The sequence below is a fragment of the Venturia canescens genome, chromosome 5, assembly GCF_019457755.1.
Source record: "Venturia canescens isolate UGA chromosome 5, ASM1945775v1, whole genome shotgun sequence".
Taxonomy (NCBI): Eukaryota; Metazoa; Arthropoda; class Insecta; order Hymenoptera; family Ichneumonidae; genus Venturia; species Venturia canescens.
Genome location: NC_057425.1, coordinates 12,044,883 through 12,064,241, shown reverse-complemented (window position 1 = coordinate 12,064,241; position 19,359 = coordinate 12,044,883). Strand labels below are relative to the sequence as shown.

At 39.3% G+C, this 19,359-nt stretch overlaps 2 protein-coding genes across 4 annotated transcripts in view; both read left to right on the top strand.

The window, feature by feature from the left end:
- Positions 1 to 10,375, top strand: part of Drip (aquaporin homolog protein drip) — a 39,378-nt gene extending 29,003 nt beyond the window's left edge. For all 3 annotated transcript variants that reach the window (XM_043420771.1, XM_043420772.1, XM_043420773.1), the window contains 3 exons: positions 6,765 to 6,908; positions 8,855 to 9,243; positions 9,596 to 10,375. In XM_043420771.1, coding sequence (XP_043276706.1) covers positions 6,765 to 6,908; positions 8,855 to 9,243; positions 9,596 to 9,620 — 558 coding nt within the window. In that variant the 3' untranslated portion in view covers positions 9,621 to 10,375. The remainder of the gene's footprint in view (positions 1 to 6,764; positions 6,909 to 8,854; positions 9,244 to 9,595) is intronic.
- A 374-nt stretch (positions 10,376 to 10,749) lies between these two features.
- LOC122411732 (SET and MYND domain-containing protein 4-like) lies at positions 10,750 to 19,203 on the top strand. Its single transcript, XM_043420766.1, has 7 exons — positions 10,750 to 12,058; positions 13,370 to 13,925; positions 16,073 to 16,389; positions 16,561 to 16,769; positions 18,105 to 18,229; positions 18,298 to 18,507; positions 18,800 to 19,203. The coding sequence occupies exons 1-7, from the start codon at positions 11,749 to 11,751 to the stop codon at positions 19,119 to 19,121; spliced, it is 2,049 nt and encodes a 682-aa protein (XP_043276701.1). The 5' UTR covers positions 10,750 to 11,748; the 3' UTR covers positions 19,122 to 19,203.
- Positions 19,204 to 19,359: the final 156 nt, after the last annotated feature.

Below are 19,359 nucleotides of genomic sequence, written 5' to 3'. Positions count from 1 at the left end.
GCAAGTGAATAAAGATTTGCACGTTGGCGAGCGAGAAGCGACGATAAAGCCGAGATCCGTGACGGCACTTGCTACGGGCTCCAGAGTACAAGGAACGAAAATAAAACGAAGAATAAAAAAACCGGTCGACCCGGCGCGAACGCTCGATGCTTAGCTCACAGCGTCGAGTGGTTCACGAACTTGACGTGTATATTTTTATGCTTAACTCGCATCTGTACCAAAGTCCCTTCTAATTACCATTGTGAAATATAAATATTAAGGACACGCGTTACGTGCGCAATGTGTAATAAAAAATAATACCGCGTCGATTGACGAAATACGCGAAAGGCTTGAATTCCCCATGCACCGAGAGCCACGCGTCGTTTAAAGGACCGTAAATTCTATGGATAAAGTAGCCTCGTTACGTCATTTTAGTCTCGCGCATTTGGCGCAGCCAGGGCAGGTTTTTTGGGGCTGAAATAACGCGCGTTTTAAAGCCTCTTCTCGGCGCCCCGCACACCGCTTTGTCATTATCTATTTTTTGCGTCGAATTATCAAGTCGTTGATCGCACCACGTGCGTGAGCAATTTGAAGAGCGTTCCGGAGCGCTTCGCGCCGACCAATTTTTTCTCCCGAATCCACAAAAAGCGCGGCAGCAAGTTGGAAAATTAATAGCAACGTTGAAACCCAGCATCGAAGGATTTCGTTCTCTCGGTAATTCGCTGCCTGTCACACGAGGAAATTGACGCGTTTCAAGAAAAATCATGCGCTCGCACTAAATCCTGATTTTTCACACGCGCGTTCGCATGTACCCTACAAATTACTCGAGCACTCAATATTCATATATCCCATCGGAAAATCACCTCGAGGCACAATTACGGACGTTCACACCTCGTGAAATAAATTTTCCGCGAACGCTGCACGGAATGGCGTTTCTCTCTCGTTTAGGCTTATCGCATCGAATCACGATAGACGCGCTGCTGCCTTCACACTTCTCAAAAGTGATTGATGCTTTTCTGTTTTCTCTTGTGCACGACGATCCCATTTGCATGAGAGAGTCGTAAAGTCTAAGTCCGACAATTTTAATAGACTTTTTATCGTACTCGTTTCATTTGTTTTTATCGGCCACAATTTATAGGGAAAATCTTGAAAAATGATCGACTGCCATCGAAGCAGTTGTAAATTGAGACAGATCCTTGGCCTAACTGCACATTACTGAAGATATTTCGATAAGAAGCAATAAAGCACGGCGCAGAGACCACTCGAGATCGTGTTTTACATAGAATAAGTAAAAGCAGCGTTAACCCTCTCGGACCGTATGTTGCTTCTACGCAACACGCGCTTCCAGGCCCAATGAAACTGCATCGGTCAGTAAGGTCGGGGTTCTAACTGCCTATTTCAATCAAGCAAGGTTAGACTGCACCTTAGATACTCCTAAACCAAGAGATAAACTGCTTTAACTCATCGAAATATCAATATGAAGTCGGCGTTTCATGTTGAGTTGGCGTTGTGTGAAAAAGTGCTTTAGTTATCGCAAAAGAAAAGTGGGTATAAATTTTTTTTTCGTACTCCAAACGTTATTTCCTTTCAAAGGGAAGCTAATATGATGTATTTAAGGTATTCGGTGCTAGATTCATTCGTAAATTTTCCTGATTTTGCTCCCTAAGGACCTGGTGCTGCACGCAGCGAACATTCAAAAATTCATATTTCCCAACAAAAAAACCGAAATGTCACAATGGATTCGGAAACTAGAAAGTATTTTGAGATAAAATTATGAAGGGAATCATTTTCCGTCAACGCGAAATAGGTCTCGGTCTGAGAGGGTTAAGGAAGTTCGTCCGGTACCGAGTTGATCAAAGAAAAATTTTGCGACTAGCGTAGTCGGTCCAGTGAGTTTGGCAACGCCGGGACGCTGTTATTGTCAGAATTTTCCACACGCGTTCACGTCATAATCGGTGTTCAAACGTTCCGCACAATTAAAACATGGCAGAAACCTCTAAAAAAACAAGTTTTTCTCAATTACATCAATATTTCCTCAGCCGTCCTTCATATTTTATTGGAAGCCTCCGGAAAACGTAGACTCCGGTTTCAAAAAGCGCGCCGTTGCACCGCGTTGCCATCGTGGAAAAGTAAAATATGGGTTAACCTTCCAATAGTCACCATTTTTCGAGAAAAAAATCATTAATTGCGAACTTTATAAGTAATGAATATGGATTTTACGAAGCTGTAAACATATTCTTCAGATATTTTTCTACCACTTATAGAAAAGTTTCTGCAAGAACTGTTTGTCAATGCCTGCAAATTTCATCTATAAAGAGGGGAAAACCACTGAAACTCGTAAGAGTTCACTTGGAGAATCAGTTTGAATTTTTTTCTCACGAACAAAGTATCCTCGAGTCTTGAAATATTGACAGGACATTTCTCTACTGCATTCGATTTTTGATCGAAATCTCTTCGTTGATTCGATGAATTAGATTAGACGAACTTCCTTAAAATTCAATTTTTGCATGAACGTAAACACCAAAAATGTAATTAATCCTTAATTATGCCTCATTTTTTTCGAGCCCATTAACACTTTGACGCTCAGAGAATGAAGCATGCAAAAAACAGGATCTTCGTTACTAATTGGAGACTCGAAAAAAACGAGCGCAAACTGAGCGATCTCACGGTGTTTAGTGACGCACAATTGCGCGTTTTCTCGACCACAATAAAGCAATATCTCAGGACAAAATCCGTTGTGATTGCGAGCCAAAAGACGGGGCGAAATTTCAAAGAAATTTAGCGCCTAAAAAGGGGATTGCGAAAGTGCATTTCGCCTGCGCGGTGCTCGTCCCTTTGTGGTTCCTCGCACAAACCGAGCGCTCGAAAATGAGTGAATGACCAAGCAAAAATGCATCGCTCAGAGAAGCTGGCGTCCGTTCCGCAGCAGCTGAAAAATCCATCACTCGTTATTTTTGACAAGTAGCTTCAAAGGAAAAAAATTAGGACAATTTGCCATCAAAGGAGACGTGTTACTAAACACTCCGAGGACGTTTGGCAATACCGCGTGTTGCACGCACTCTCGCGTCTCCGTACGAACAATAAATGAAAGAAGTCACTTCGAGTTTGGCACTTGGACAAATGTCTTCTTCAAGATTAATCAAAAACGGGAGAAGCTGCGAACGAGCCTCCGGGGCTTCGACGAAAGCGAATCGGGCCCGCGAACTGGGCCAGCTTCTCTAAAGATGTTTAGTAATGCTCGACTCTCCTGCGCGTATCTCATCTCGTGTCGAATGGCAGGAGCATAGGTGAGCTCTCGTGCAATACCAATTAGCGTTGCTCGCCGCATAAATACCCTTTATGCTTTATATTAATAAATTTATACGTAAAGCGAGAGAGAGAGAGAGAGAGATCCTTAATATCGTGTCTCTGAAAACGCGAGCGCAAGAGCGCAACGCACGTGGCGATGACTCGGGGCTGTGGGTCGCAAGGCCCCGAGGGCACGAAAATTGCGAGCTAATTCGAGATACACGCTCGCCCGAGTGATCCGAGACTCGAACGCGTTCGACGAGAAATATGTATGTGCGTATACACACGTACGAATAGCTTTTTTAAGTCCTCTCGAGGACACTGGCCTTATGACACGATCAAAAATGATCTCACACTTGACGTGTGTGCGTCGTACACGCATTTCGTATACCGGCGAACATAATTACAGCGATGTTATAAAAGTCTGATTGTTGTAGTCACGTAATTCGTTGAATTCGAACCGCGCGGATCTCGAATCTCTCGAATAGACGATATTTTATTAATACGAAATATTTTCATTCGGCGTCGTGACAGCTGCGAAAATAAAACAGTCTTGTCGGACCGAGACCCCTTGCTCGGGCTCGAAAAATCGATCGATCGCGCTGGGAGTCGAATCAATATTTTTTTATTATTTCGCCCACTGTACGCGCTTGTTTTTGGCATTTTACTTTTGTAAAATCCGAATTATTGATATCAATGATTTTTTGAAGGAGTGGAGCAACATTTTTTTGTGAGCAATGGACAGCAATTTGGTTATTTAGATTTTGAAAATTGGTTGTTTATCGAAGATTCGAATTTTTCGGGAAAATAAAGCAAAAATTCGTTCGAGCAATGAACAGCGGTTTGATTATTACGATTTCGAAAAATGCTTTGGCAGCAAACATTTGAATTTTCTGAAAGGACATAACGTAAAGTTCTTCGAGCAAAGACGAGCAATTTGCTGAGTGAGATTTTGAAAAAAGGTTTTTTACAAAACATTTGAATTTTTCGGAAAAATAAAGTCAACATTTTTTTGAGCAGCAATTTGATGATTTGAATTTTGAAAAGTGAATTTTTCAAAAAACCAGCATGATCCAGAGTCTGCGATCCTTTTCTCTTCACTTGCCGCTCATAGTTCATTTTTTTTCGTTTCATAGTCTTTTTCTTACGCATTGGTAGGCGTCATTAATTATCGTTATTAAGAGCACGAGCGGGCAGGAGATCGATCCACGCGATCCCTATTCACCTCGAGACATTCGCCGGCGTGTAAGAACTCGCTCGGCGTAGCGCATGGCAATGCAATGATGAATTGTTCGGGCGATTAATCTCCGTCGAAAGGAAGGACAGCGAAGGGGTTGAGGGGAGAATTGAATGGGGCTGTTGAAGAGGCTACAAAGAGATCAACGGACTGCAAGGGCTGCGAAAATGCTGTCAATTTTTTTTCATCATCATTCGATAATCGACTTTGGTAAGGCGAATGATTTTTTCAACGAATTTCTTCTCGCTACCAATGACGCTTCGCGAAGAATAAAAATCCCTTTTCGCTATTATCACGATTAAAAATAATTTTTCCTGCCCCTCGGAATACTCACGATTTCGTCAAGTGTGATTTCGACTCTTTCGCTCTTCCTATTAATGGAAAAACAAGGCGTGAATGGAACCGAGCAGAGTTAGACTCATAGCGAAAAATTGAAAGAAACCACGCTGCGTTGAGGGGGGTTGCGCAACAGCGAAAAGACGCGTGTGAATTGCGCATGCGTCGTAGATCGCCCGAGGGCCTCGGAGACCTTGCCTGCGTGCATGAGAACTGGGCCGCCGGGCCCGATCTCGCGCTCGGGTCCATCGTACCCGAATCAGATCTGCGATACACGCGGAGAGTAAATGGGCGACGACGTTAAATCCAATCTAGACTATTCCCTCGGTCTTCGCGAGATCGCGCGAGCACGAAACGGTCTTCCGATTATTTCCATCTTCCAAGAGGCAAAATCAAAGGAAGCGTTGCTTCTAACCTGGAACTGGTAAATCCAGAGATTTTTTTAAACACTTTACGCAACTCTGTAAACTGAAAAACATTTTTTCGAGCTTCGTGACGAAAGATAACTCGATAATCATCCACAATGGCCGATGAAAAACCTATTAAGATGATGGATCAGTCGGTAATCACACCTCGAATTTTTTAAATTGAAACTCTTTGACATCGTTCGTCCGATTAAAATAATAAAAGTGTCATCGTACGCAGCACGATCGCAAAAACCCGATGACATTTTTATTTTTTCGATCAAACGAACGACGTGGAAAAATTTCCTTTTCAAAATTTGCAGCTATCTCTCTCGCACTCACGGTCGTGATTACCGACTGATCCATCATCTTAAGCAGAAACATCAGAATCACGTAAAGTGAGGTTATGTAGAAATACGAATTTTATTGTTTTTATCTAAGTTATCTGGGTTACGTAAACCCTGTTTGCTTTGCTTGTACGGGATTAACCCCCGAAAATACGTCATTTTTGGGTGGAATTTATGTGAAATATAAAAAAAAATGCAGAATGAAACGACCTCCAATTTTACACACACGTTCTTTAGAGTTCAAACTGTGGAATAGAACTTTTTTTCTATAACCCATCACCATTTTTCATTTGTGTTTGAGTATGGAAAAATGGGGCCTGTGGAGTTATTTCCTATGCGTAGATGTTAAGGTAGATCATGCCCAAAGGATCGTATTTTATGGGTGTCTAAATCGGATCGATCTTTGCTCCCTAATTAAAGATATAATCACTCTAAATTAATGTCAGATTTATTAATTCGAAACTGTAAATAAATTTTTTTCAATTTATCCTGGCGAAAATACTATAGTTTTTATGTAAAAAAGCGCAAAGGGAAATGGAACAAGAGAAATGTTTTAATAAAAAGACAGAAGGCTGTGGCGGAATGGGCCAAGCCAAGAAGAAACAAAATGCCGAAATAAATGTGAAATTATACGAGTGCTCATTAGCAGCGTTCAATCTTTAACGTAATCAAGAGACTCGCTTTTTTTCCCAAACCTTCATTATATACTTCATTGTTATTACGTACTTTTTTATAAACTTCGTTTTCATAAACGTTCATTCGTTATAAGGAAGGATAAACGATTTTTTACGCATAGTCCTTAAAACTCTGTGCATTTTTCTTCATATTTAAGCACGTTTATCTAAATAACCAATAAGAATTTGATACGAACTACCTTGTCTGAACTACCTTAAATATTCCAAGGTTGGAAATTATTTAGAAACAAATGGCTGAATGAAATGGATTAGAAATTGTAGAGGCTACAGAAAAACATCGAAAAATGTATTCCAAAGATTCCTTTAAGCTCTCACCATTTTTCTCAAGCTGTTGTTCCTCCTAAATGTCACGAGTCGATTGATTAATCGCCCTCGTCCGCTCCCCGATAAATTCATAAGCCACAATTCGTGCGGCGATTAAACCCAAAGTGCAAAAACTCGAGTTAACGATCCCCTGTGTTTTTCATTTTGTTTAAAGGTTCTGGGCCCCATATCTGGATGCCACGTAAATCCAGCAGTAAGCGTGGGTCTTCTCGCGAGCGGTAATTGCACTTTACTGAAAGCATTGTGTTACGTGGTTTGCCAGTGTTGCGGAGCGATCGCCGGTGCAGCGGTACTGAAGGTAAATTATTTTATTTCTCTCCTTGCTGGATCCTGCTCTCGGCTTCCTTGCTCTTTTCCACTTTCACGGAATCTTCGTTCTCATGCTTTCTTCCTTTTTTTCGCATACCGAAATATCGCCCGGAGTATCATATTTTTTCAATGCACACACGACGTCAGCCTCCCTTTCTTCTCGTTGTGAATTGGGAGAAGAGCGCGTGGCAGCCTCCGGCCACGGATCGACCGGATAGGCCGACCTCTTTACCATTTCGACGACGCGTCGGTGGCATAAATACGCGTATAAAAATCGCTTTCGGATAGCAAAAAAGAGAAAAGAGTTGGAGAAACAAAAAGGAATGTTGTGCACACACGAAGTTAAGTACGAAGGTGAGTCACGTGTGGCAAAAAGGTGCAGCTACGCGAGGAGCGATTTGCCAAGGTTATTCCGCCGGGATGCTGTGATCCGGGGACCCCGAGCCGACGAGCCATCGACGAATCGAAAGGAGAAGATCGCTCGCGATTTCAAACGCCAAATCGCTCATTTCGCCTCTTCCCTTTTGCTTCTCTCTTTCTCGTAGCACTGCTTTTTTTTCCCAAATAACCGGTATCGATGCCCCATACGAAGTGGAAAAGATAAAATATGAGCTAAAAGTCTCGAAAGACCCCTGCAGAAACTTGCCCGTCGAGTTATCTTCGGAAACACCGTTTTTTTCTTCGCTCTATGCCCTCGTGATATTACACGAATAACGTGAAAGGGGAAACTTTTGTTGATAGCAACGAACGTGCCGGCGGGCGTGCACTGTTCGCGCGACCAAACTCCTTTGGCAAAGCCGGCTCAATTAAAGTGTCACTAACCAGGGTCAAGGTCCCACCAACTTCGTATCCGCGCGCAGCTTTTCTCGCTTCTCTCATCTCGCGCGGATCGGCCCATTCCTTAACGCAATCCGGTCGAACGGGTCGCCGCGCTTACTCGAGGATATTGCGTGACGACTGCGATCCATGAGTTCGATGCTGTCGTAATGGATCCCACAAAAAAGCCTGTTACGTCAGCATGCTCGCGGAAAACCGATGGAAGTTCTTCCCTCGACTTTGAAACTTGATACTTCTAATCGACTTTCCCAATTTTACGTTTTCACGAAGCCCCAAATTTTTTAACACTCAATAAAATTCTTCGACTCAACGAAAGTTTATGGTTAGTTTTCAAACAGAGGAGGCCGCGCGGCTGGTTGACCAACTTCTCAAACTATTGCTTGTAAACAAGAAACTAAAGACGATTTCAAAAACCAAATGCTTGTTTCGAATGGAGCAACCTTTCTCTATCTCGGATAAAAATTTGAATTTTTAAATGTTATCGAATCGCCTTTTTGACGAAACGTTCTTGTGGGAACCGACCCCGCGGTCGGGGCAAGTTGACTATGCTAATATTTATGATAATCATGCAACTACGGGTTAGTGAAATTAATGAAAACGAAAAATGATCAATATTATTTATTTTATGATTCGAAAAATGAACACAAAATGTTGACACGAGTGAATTTTCGAGCTACAAAACGTTCTACCGCCAAATTATAGGGATAATTGAGAAAAAATACTGTGCACAATAATAGTTCAATGTGTGAACTTTTTTCGTGTAAAGGATTATTGTAACAATTGGAAAGAAATTCGAGGTTGCAAGAGATAGATAAGACTGACGTAAAAATTTGGTTTTGTGCCAGGATTTATGAAAATTCTTCGCTGTTCCTAAACGTTACAACGAACAATTGTATCAACCATGAGCAAGTTTACATTCCGTAGTTTGAAAGTTATTTTCCATTAGTCAATAACTTGTCTCGTTGGCCAACCAGCCTCGGTCGGGGTTTGCTGGTGAGGTAAAAAATTTGATGGAACCAACAAATGTTTTCTCCTCAATACGAAAAGCTTCTGGAAATAAATGTTGACGCAAATATTGAATTTGGTGAATTTTCAAAGGCATCGATCCCCCAGCAACGGTGGATCGCTGGAATGGGTGCGACGAATCTCGGCACGGACGTGGAGAGCGGTCAAGGCCTCATGATCGAAGCCATCGTAACGTTTCTCCTGGTTCTCGTGGTCCACGCGGTCACCGATCCAAAAAGAAGCGACACCAAAGGCTGGGCCCCTCTGGCGATCGGGCTGACGATTTCGGTGGCTCACATGGCCGCGGTTCCAGTTACCGGAAGCAGCATGAATCCGGCGAGGACCCTCGGCCCCGCGGTGATCCTCGGAGTGTGGTCGAATCACTGGGTTTATTGGGCTGGTCCCCTCATCGGTGCTATCGTTGCCGGTGGTTTGTACAAGCTTGGGCTTAGACCAAAAAACAAGGAGGAGGATGAGGCCTCGTACGATTTCTAACACTTTCTTCTTGCTATTGCCGCAGCCGAATGGGACGTTGGCACAATACGTACGAGAGATTCATTTTCCGTATCTCACGATTTTCACGAATCGGATCATTTTTCAGATTAATTATTTCTTGCTAGAGAAAGAGTGACGGTTATGAAAAAAAATTGAAAAAAAAACAACAACAAGGAAAAATAAGAAACATTCAAAAATTACGATTAACAATCCATAAGTCATTACGGATCAATCACGATTGCAGAACTTCGACTAATCGGCTGTGAAATAACGATCGAATATGAATTATTTCATATCCCACACGATAAGTTACCAGGAAAAATTCATCGTATTTTCCAGAAAAAATCTCATACCTCGAGCTTAACGAGTATTTCAAACAATTGAGAGTACAAACAATGCGAGTCTAATCCAAATGGATATGAGCTGGACGGGGAGCTGATGGTGTGTAAGAACGGCAGAGATCGATCGCGATCGAAGAAAAGTGTTATTAAATATCTTAATAACAACAAATACCTTATTGTACAAAAGTCGAATTTTCGTGTCCGACCATTCAGATCCTCTCGTTCTTTTCCGTTTGTCAAAATTTGCCTTCACTTTAAATTGTACTCGAGAATATTTATGATCCCGAAAAGATACGAAGGTCGAGAATTCGTTCCGACGAATTTTTCTCGTTGTTCCAAGTCCTTAAATTCTTAGTGAAACTCACAAACGTCAAAACGATACTTCTATTTCCGCCGGGCGGAAATGACTAATGTCCGATTAATTGTCAAGTAGTTTTAGTGCATCGACCATTGAAAATATAAATTTTAAATCCATTATCAAAAAGTAGTTATCATCATCGTAAACTAAATATCGTTAAATTCAACAAAATTATCAAGAAACTTCAACACAATGGACCACTCACACTCGCATCACCTCCGAAACATTCCTCATCAAATGAATCTTTCCATTATTGTTGTAACAGCAATCACGATTATCCATTCGATAATCAAACGCCTCTGTTTAAGAATTGTATATATTGTAAACTTGTAAATTTAAGCTTTTTAGTCGTAGTTGTTTTCGCATATGCACACGTGCGAGTATAATTATACGTTACTTATAAAACGTTTTTGTATTACACGCTCTGAGTGTTGAATCGATTATCCATTTCCGAGAGTTATAAAGAAAGAAGGCTTCCTTGTATAACAGCATAATTATTACGTTGGAAATGATCGAGGTCGTCGATCCGGGTGACCTTGAAAACGTACTCCGACCGGTGCTTCGTTTTGGATTAATCCGGAGACACCACACTGCTGGTGACGACGCTCAAGTTTGCAGCGTCGGAGCTCAACGAGACGAACGAAAAAGAGAGATTTTTTATTCACCAATTTTTTGATTTTACGAATCATTGGTGCAGGTTGAAAAACTAAGAGTTGCAAATTCGGCAGGGAACTAAATTGGAGATTCGCTGGAATTATTCGAGCTTCTTTAGGACATTTCGTTGGACTCCAACGTTGCAAACTTCAGCGTCATACACTGGTGCAAATTTGCACCCACGAAAATTTCAAAAACTTCAAAATTCCTTTCTTCAATTTGCCCATTTTTCTATAATAAAATTTGATTTTTCAATTTTATTTAACGATTGTAATCGATCACTGAGGAATCGTTACCCCTAAAAAATCTCGTTGTAAGATTAATTCCATGTATTCATGGACGAAATAAAAACGTTTTGAAATGTCCAAGTGCAAATTTGCACCAGCGTGGCGAATGTGCGACTTCAAAGGAATAGTTGTGTCTACGGGTTAATAAAAATAAATCGATCCTAAATGATAAATAAACGGTAAGAAATTGAATGTTTTTACTCGCTTCTTTCTTTGTAGTCACGTGAACTTCTCTACGGTCATATTTGTTAGCAATTAAATTATGATTCAATCGCAAATGCTATGACTTTTTATTCACTACCCAGAATGAGCGATGGCGTCGTGAATTTCGACAATAAATATTCCCCTGAAAAATAATCGATTACGAAAATAGTTTGATTAATCATCACTAATTCATTTTCCTCACGGATTGTTAACAACGACGAGTGAGACGAGATTTCTCTTCCGGGTCAAGAAACTTGGGATCAAGAGAAAGAAAAGTTGCAACGTGGATATTCGTGTACGAATAAATAATACGAAAAAACGATTTTTCTTTAACGTTTCTCTGGTAATTAAGCCGAGTTTTTGGAGAAGAAAAAAATAATTGATTCCATACGGAAATATTGACGGCACGTAATTCAAGAAATTTCTCAACAGTTCCACCCCGTCGTTGAGGATGAAAATAGATGAACCAAAATAGTCCGTATACTTTGGTGCAGCACCGGTAATTCCGGCACATCGGTCTAGTCGTTCGACCAACTTTCGTCGTCACGTTTTTCCTATTCAACGTTTCTAGTTTTATATTCCTGAAATATTTAACTTGCATTATTGATTTTGGCGATACGACAAACATTGTGAGCCTCCTCGAGCAGCATGTTGGGCGAAGATTCAGAAACATCGATCGCCGATTACTTCCGAGCTAACTTACTCGAAGTGCGGAACGCGGTCAGTGCCGCAGATTTTAAAAAATTCTCTGCTCTCACGACGAACGCCGAAAGAATAAATTTCATTCTCAATTATCCGGAAGCTCATAATTTACCACTGGAAGTTGAGAACGCTGCGAAAAAAAATCTCAACAAAGCTCTCAGGACCAAGGAAACCGGTAATCAATATTACGCTGTCGGGGATTACAAGCGTGCGTTAGAAAATTATTCAAATGCCATCCTCATTGCACCGCGCAAAGGTAAATTATCGTTTTACATTTTTTATTTAAGGTAGTTCATGCAAGAAACGATTTTCTTAAGAAAGTCTTGAAATTTACTCAGAGCTTAAATGGATTATCGACTGACACACATATCAAATTTTAAGGGGTTCGTCTTATTGGTTATTGAGACAAACGTGCTTGAATATGAAGAAAAATACACAGAGTTTTAAGGACTATGCGTAAAATATCGTTCATCTTTCCATTTAACGAATGAACGCTTCTTACGAAGTTTATGAAAAAGTACACAATAACAATGAAGGTTTGAGAAAAAATTCGAGATTATTGTCTTACTAGTAATAAAGATATAATACTTTAAAAATTGAACGTTGGTAATGAGCACTCGTATAATTTAACATTTGCTCATTTCGGCATTTTGTTTCTTCTTGGCTTGGCCCATTCCTGCCACAGCCTTCTGTCTTTTTATTAATACTTTTTTCTTCATTTATTTCCCTTTATGTTTTCCCTTTGCACTCTCTAATGCAGTTTTTTACATAAAAAACTATAGTATTCTCGCCAGGGACGATTGAAATTTCGGGTTCGGTCAGTGATGGATCCCCGATTAATAAATGGCTTATAATTTCATTTGCCATGAGATAAGTTGACAAAATTTATTTACAATTTCGAAGTAATAACTCTGACCTTAATTTAAAATGATTATATCTTTAATCAGGGAGTAAAAGTCGATGCAATTTAGATACTCTTAAAATACGATACTTCGAGCACGATCTACCTTAATAAATCATTTTTTTCTCTTCAAAACTAGCGAATATTTTCTCTCCAAACTCTCCGTGCGGAAAGGAAGTTTTCAGGAAAGTAAATCAATTGTTGAAAAAAAAAATTTCTTCCATCGATCATGGTGAATAGTAACAAAAATTTAATTCTCGCTCATATTATCATATTTTTGGATAGTACGAAAAACGAATTCGTTTTGTTGAGTAAAAATGAACTTTTTTCGAATTCTGAGCGTTCCAAAACATTTTTTACTAAACTTATGGCGAAAGACACTCGAGAGTTAATCAAAGATTTGGGTATTGATTTTTTTACTATTATGGCTAGAACAACTGTCAAGACTGCTGTTCAAATTAACATTGTACTCCAGTCCCTCTTAGTCAATTCATCTGGAATTTGTAACAACCTCATTTTCTCCGAATACCAGTAATTCAAAGAAACGTGGAGAAGAACATACAACCGAATTGTCAATAATGTTGTAAACATTGTCAAAAATGGAAAAAAGATAAATGAAAATATATGAACGAAGCGACGTTTGACATTGATTAAAAATCGTTTCAGAACTGGGTATTTTTCTGGCGAACCGTTCAGCAGTGTTGCACCACATCGGACAACACGATCTCGCTCTGTCCGACATCGAGGAATGTATAAAAGTTGGTTACCCGAAGGATTTGATGTACAAAGTGGAGGAAAGACGAGCAAAATGTTGGCTGGCATTGGAGAATCATTCCCAGGCAATAGATTCGTTCAGAAAGACTTTGTCAGTGTTGGACGACGCGAAACTTACGGCAGAACGTAAAAAAAAACTGGAGTCTGACGTCAGAATAATGCTGGCACTCATGGAAAAGGGGAACCAATTTTCGAGCAAGAAAAATGCGAAAAAACACCAGCAACGAATGATGGAGTTGAAGAAAAATGCACAGAACAATGACTCGAAAAAAGCAGCACCACGAATTCGGGAAACCAATCCGCTGTACCCCTCGTGCAGCAAATCCGTCGATATTCGACACGGTGACAGCTCCGTTGGAAGATACGCAGTCGCCACGAAAGACATAAGTCCTGGAGAAATATTGGTCGTGGAAAAACCTCACAGTGCTGTGCTCCTCGCCGAATACAGGTTCACAAAAATCTATTAATATCTCACTAATTATTCGTCAATCTTCCAATTACAAACGTCTAATTTCAACTTTATTATCGTTTACAGAAAGTATAAAATCCTTTTATCATTTTCCCACTTTTAGTTTGCGAACTAATTTCGTTGATTTGATTCGTAGTTAGGTTCGAACCTACTGCTTCGATTTCAACGAAGGGTTGGGTCGATTAAACTATAAAATGTAATTAGTTACATGAACGTAAATATAGTTGGAGCTATATTCCCTTGTAGGGTGAACCTCGTAGAATTTCTCTGTCAACAGAGGGTTTTTCAACAATTCCTCGTTCCCCATTTTATAATTCCGCTCTAACGATATTTTGGATCCAAGTTTTCTACACACTCCCTTAGAACCTCGGTTTAATGTTCCTCAGTAGCTCATATTCCGGTGAAAAAACAACGTAGCATTGGAAGTTGGTTTAACTATGATTGTGTTAATGGAATGAACGATTGTTTTACTTCCAAGTTCAGCGGTTGTATGAAAACTACAGAAAGAAGCAGACTTTTTGAAGCAGTAGCTTATTGTAGACCCCAAAGTTTTTTCCTTATTTTACTTCAGGTTATCTTTGACCACGCATTTTATACACTTCACTTCTCGTTTCCGTACACCCACGTACGTATAAAAATTGCATTTTTTTCTCGTCCCATTCTTCCTGTTTTTGAGGGGTCTACCCTGATGAGAATTTTCAAAAAATCGATTATTATTTATTGCATTTTTCGAAAGTATTTTTCTGCAAAAAACGATGAAAAAAAACGTGCTTTTTCATAGATTTTGGAAAAATGGCCGGCATTTTGTCGTTTTTGAAAAAACCTATAATCGTATGATAAGCGCTACAGCCATTTGCCTGTTGAATCTAAAACCATTTTTATTTTTTTTCTCCGATTATCCAATCCAGAGATTTTATCAACACTCATCTTTTTTTTGAGCCTATCTTCTCCTCCATTTTTCTGTACGAAAACTGAGTAAAATAAAAATTCAAACAAAATTTTTGTGTATTTTAAGAGTGTATGTTTTAGACCTAACACTTTTTATATCCATATTTATCATTTATATTGATCAAAAAAATTTGTGAAAATAGTCTTTTTTTTGCCTGTCTAATCAGAGTAGACCCCTTAAGCTCAATTCAGTATCTTGAATTCCTCTTTTTTTTACGTATGATTCTTGGTACGTTTTTTGTGACCCTTTCATTTTCATTGTTTTACCTTTAGAGTTCTTCTCCAATTTCTAATGTTTTGCTTCATTTATTCCCTTCGCATCTACTTCTAAATTGGATTCTATTTCCAATATTTCTGACTCTTTGGAACTCTTTTTTGGTCATCAATCGCATTTTCAACTTCTCTTTTCGGGTGGACCCAGTTTTTCCTCATCATATGAAATTTTACTCCGTAGAATTTGGTATCGAATGAAGTGGTTTTCGAATTTGATTTTCTGCAACGTAACGGTACTCTTTGGTTGCGTTTGTTTAGTCAATTGGTTTCGCTGAGAATATTACATTTATGTCGTAGTCCACAATACTCTCTTACCGAATTGTGTAGAATCGTAATTTTAATTCCCCAATTAATATTCACGACATGTATGGAACGCAAAATCGTCTGTGAGCACTATCGAGAGCCAACAGAAATTGGTTCTGTCCTGAATCTAATAGAATGCTTTTTTCATTCAAAGTTTTCCATTAGATTTTGATTATGCCTGAACATTCAAAGTTTTTCAACCCTCGATGACGATTTTTTAATATTTTTCCACTGGAATCCCACTAAAGGAGGGAAATGAAAATTCCAGCGAACGTGATTCCCTCCTATGCTTTCCATGCCATCTGTTTTATTAGATTTTCAAAATGGGCTTGTTAAAGTCGAAAATTCGGTTATGAAGTCCTTCAGTTCTAAATTAGAAAATTTGCATGTGCATTTAAGACACACTGAAAGTGAAATTTATTTTAAAAACCCAAAAAATGGTCATTGAAAATGTTTCTGTTTCTATGGTAAGTATGAAAAAAATTATTTCACCACAACTTCCATGTAGACCCCCTTAAATATCAGAACCAAAGCCCTGCTCGTTTTACCCCCGCCGCCCCTTCCCCCTGCCTTGATTATTCGACTGGTTTATTTTTATACAGGCGAACACATTGTCAAAAATGTTTCACGAGGGTCCTGGCCCCGTATCCTGGGTCATGTGATGCCTGTGATTTGGTAGTCTACTGTAGCGTACGTTGCAGAGACTCGCATGCAAAAGTACACGAAAACGAATGCAAGATTTTGGCATCCCTTTGGCTGTCACAAGCTTCGATCACCTGTTTGATAGCCCTTAGAGCGATAATTCAAACCCCATTCTCAAAACTCTATCAAATGAAGGAAGACATCGTTAATGGGAATTATGAGATTTCGGAAAAACGTCCATACGACCCGAAGAACTTCATGGCCCTTTATGGACTGGGTGAGTCATTTTTCCGATTGTTCAAACAAATTTCTTGGAAATTTTTAACCTCGACTAGCACCTTTTTCGTTATTTTTCTATTTCTGGAGACGTCAAATTTTGGGGGTTGAAAAATTGATAATTTTCTACTAGAGGTAAAATGCAATTTTTGTTTCTCTTTTCTATATTCAGTGACCCATGAAAGCGAGAGAATAGCAAACGATTTATTCCACAGAGCTTACATAGCTGCTTGGTTATTAAGAGTCTTGAAAATGAGCAAATATTTTCCTGACGATGTCAAAACTCCGGATGTCGGAGGGCAGGATTTATCTACGGAAGAAAAATTCATCGGCCATCTTTTAATGCACAACCTTCAACTTCTCGCCTTCAATGCTCACGAGGTGAATAAATAATTGTTATTAGGTTTGTGGAGTGTCGTAAACACTGAGGAAAAACACGTTCACGTTCAATTTTACGTCCTCGGTAAATTAACTATTACCACAAAATGTTTTCAAATGAAAAATTCTTCGAATTTCAACTTCGAAAAAAAAACTAAGTTTCATTGCAAGGCAAAACTAAACAGAATAACAACCGTCCTCTTCAAGGCTCTCCTCAAAAACAATGCTGCTCCAAACAGCCCTACTCTCAAATTTGCAAGTTCAATACAATGCAACGTGTCTCCTCTTTTGTTATTAATAATTTGTGTAAAAAGTAGGGACATTATTCGTGCATAAAATAAAAATTTTTAGAGTGGAAATTTATCGAGTAGATTTATAAGAGTCTATGTTGCAGCAAGTCAATAATTCAACTCTCAGTAAATGCATTCAACAACAGTTCTCCTCTAAATATATGTTTAAAGAGCGAAGTTGTTATCGATTAGAGCTGCGACGAGTATAGTTACAAATAGCTGCTAGTTGACAACTCTATCGGTAGCCATTCTCGATGGCAACTTCGCTCCTTAATAACTGCGGATCTACGTGGAAAACGTCCACCCTCCTTAACACATCTATTCCGGTGTGACATTTAATCCCCAATATTTCTACTCGTGTCTTTGCTGTAACGATGAGAAAAAAAAAGAATCGCAGTGTGACACGTGCCATCCGAATGTACGTCACTTCAGAATCAACGCGATAAATATTTTTCAAGTATAAATTTGAATATCCGTCAGGACTATAATTACTCCCCACAGAATATATCAAAAACTTATTTGCCTGCGTATCCCTAAGCTTTAAAAACAGGACATTTGTGCTGGGGTAGTAAAAGTTAAACTGCAAGTAACCCGAGAATCAAAGTACAAATATATTTTTAATTTCTAATTTTTTATTTCTTATCTTTAATCGTAATCGTAAGATTAAACTAATACAAAACAAAATATGTAAAACGTTGGAAAAGTGTGACAGAATCTCATAGTGTAAACTGTGCCATGTCATTTGGCGATTTGTAATAGGCCAAACGCCTCGATGCAAATAAACTTATTGCATATCTCTACTCGTGAAGATTATAAATGAGTAGACGCAGAGTTGTTATGAATTTCGGAGTAAAGATTTTAGAAGCAGAGTTGGTTTCGAGTAGGGGCGTAAAGAGGATGGTTGTTATTCTGCCAATTAAATGCAACGTTGCAATGGTAGTGAAATAATATAACGAATGAAGCAAAGACGACAAAATCCGATAAAAACTGTGAATAATTTTCAATCTAAATAGATCAATAGTTTTGTAATTTGTTGTTAAATTTGAAGATTTCAGAGCTCACGAAAAAAAGAGGCGAAACGACGCTCGCAGGATCGAGCAGTTTGTTCATCGGTGGTGGGATTTACCCAACTGTTTCACTTTTCAATCACTCTTGCAACCCCGGAGTGATAAGGTACGGAAGGTTCATTGAATTTGATCCCGATCGATTGAAAATTCAAAGTTCAAACTGTTTTCCCGAAGGTACTTTATTGGAACGACGATGATCGTTCGAGCTGCTCGAACAATCACTGCTGGCAGCGAAATTTGCGAGAATTATGGTCCCATATTCACGACCATGGAAGAAAACGATCGAAGGCGACATCTCAGGGTTCGTTACTGGTTCGATTGTGCTTGCGAAGCTTGCACAGGACATTGGCCACTTTTGGAGGACATTGACCCTCGTATTTTAAGGTTTCATATTTATTGAACAAATTATTATCAACGACGTTCAAATAACTGAATTTCTTCAGAGTTCTATTATTTCTTAATTTTGTGAATAAAAATTTAGTAATCATTTCTGGACATGTAAATTGAACGAAGGAAAAGGACGATTTTTCAAAAACATTCAATAATTTCTACAGCGAAACTTTTTCAATTTTCTGATTATTCATAAAAATGAGCAGTTTTTTGAGATTAAAATTTTCGTCGAATATGTTAGACCTTAAATTTCAATAAAAATGTTCTCTTTTTTTCGTTTTGAAAGGTTCAAGTGCGACACTGGTCCGCGATGTGGAAACATATTGCCGGTGAACACGGACTCGAACGATTTTATGATTCCTTGTAAAAAATGTGGCAAATCGACGAACCTCTTCAAAGGTCTAAAAGCTCTGCAGGACACTGACGCCCTCTTCAAAGTGGCATCGAGACATCTCGAGGAAGACAAGTGTGACCAAGCTCTTAAAACTTATTTGGAAATGTTGAAACTACTCGACGAGACTCTCGCTCTTCCCATACGAGATTATCACTTGTGTCAACAGGGAGTTCGTTTATGTATGCTCACACTCGGTAATACATCCATAGTCTAAACAAGTTGCCCTACGTTCATGTAACTTTGTTATTCATCCGGAAAAAATAAATTCGGAGGCATGAATGTTATGCAAAAACTGATATTTTGTCTTCTGAGATTCTCATCACCAAAAAACGAGCCTCGTGTACGATCATAATTTCAATTGGAGTCGATTCTCCTTGTTTTTTGACAACGAAGAAAACGATGGATGATCAAACAGCATTTGTGTAAGCAAAGAAAACTCGGTGAAACAAGAG

Coding starts and splice junctions, on each gene's coding strand:
- LOC122411732 (XM_043420766.1), top strand. CDS start 11,749: ATGTTGGGCGAAGATTCAGAAACATCGATCGCCGATTACTTCCGAGCT. Junction 13,926..16,072: donor GTGCTCCTCGCCGAATACAG/GTTCACAAAAAT, acceptor ATTTTTATACAG/GCGAACACATTGTCAAAAAT. Junction 18,508..18,799: donor ATTGACCCTCGTATTTTAAG/GTTTCATATTTA, acceptor TCGTTTTGAAAG/GTTCAAGTGCGACACTGGTC.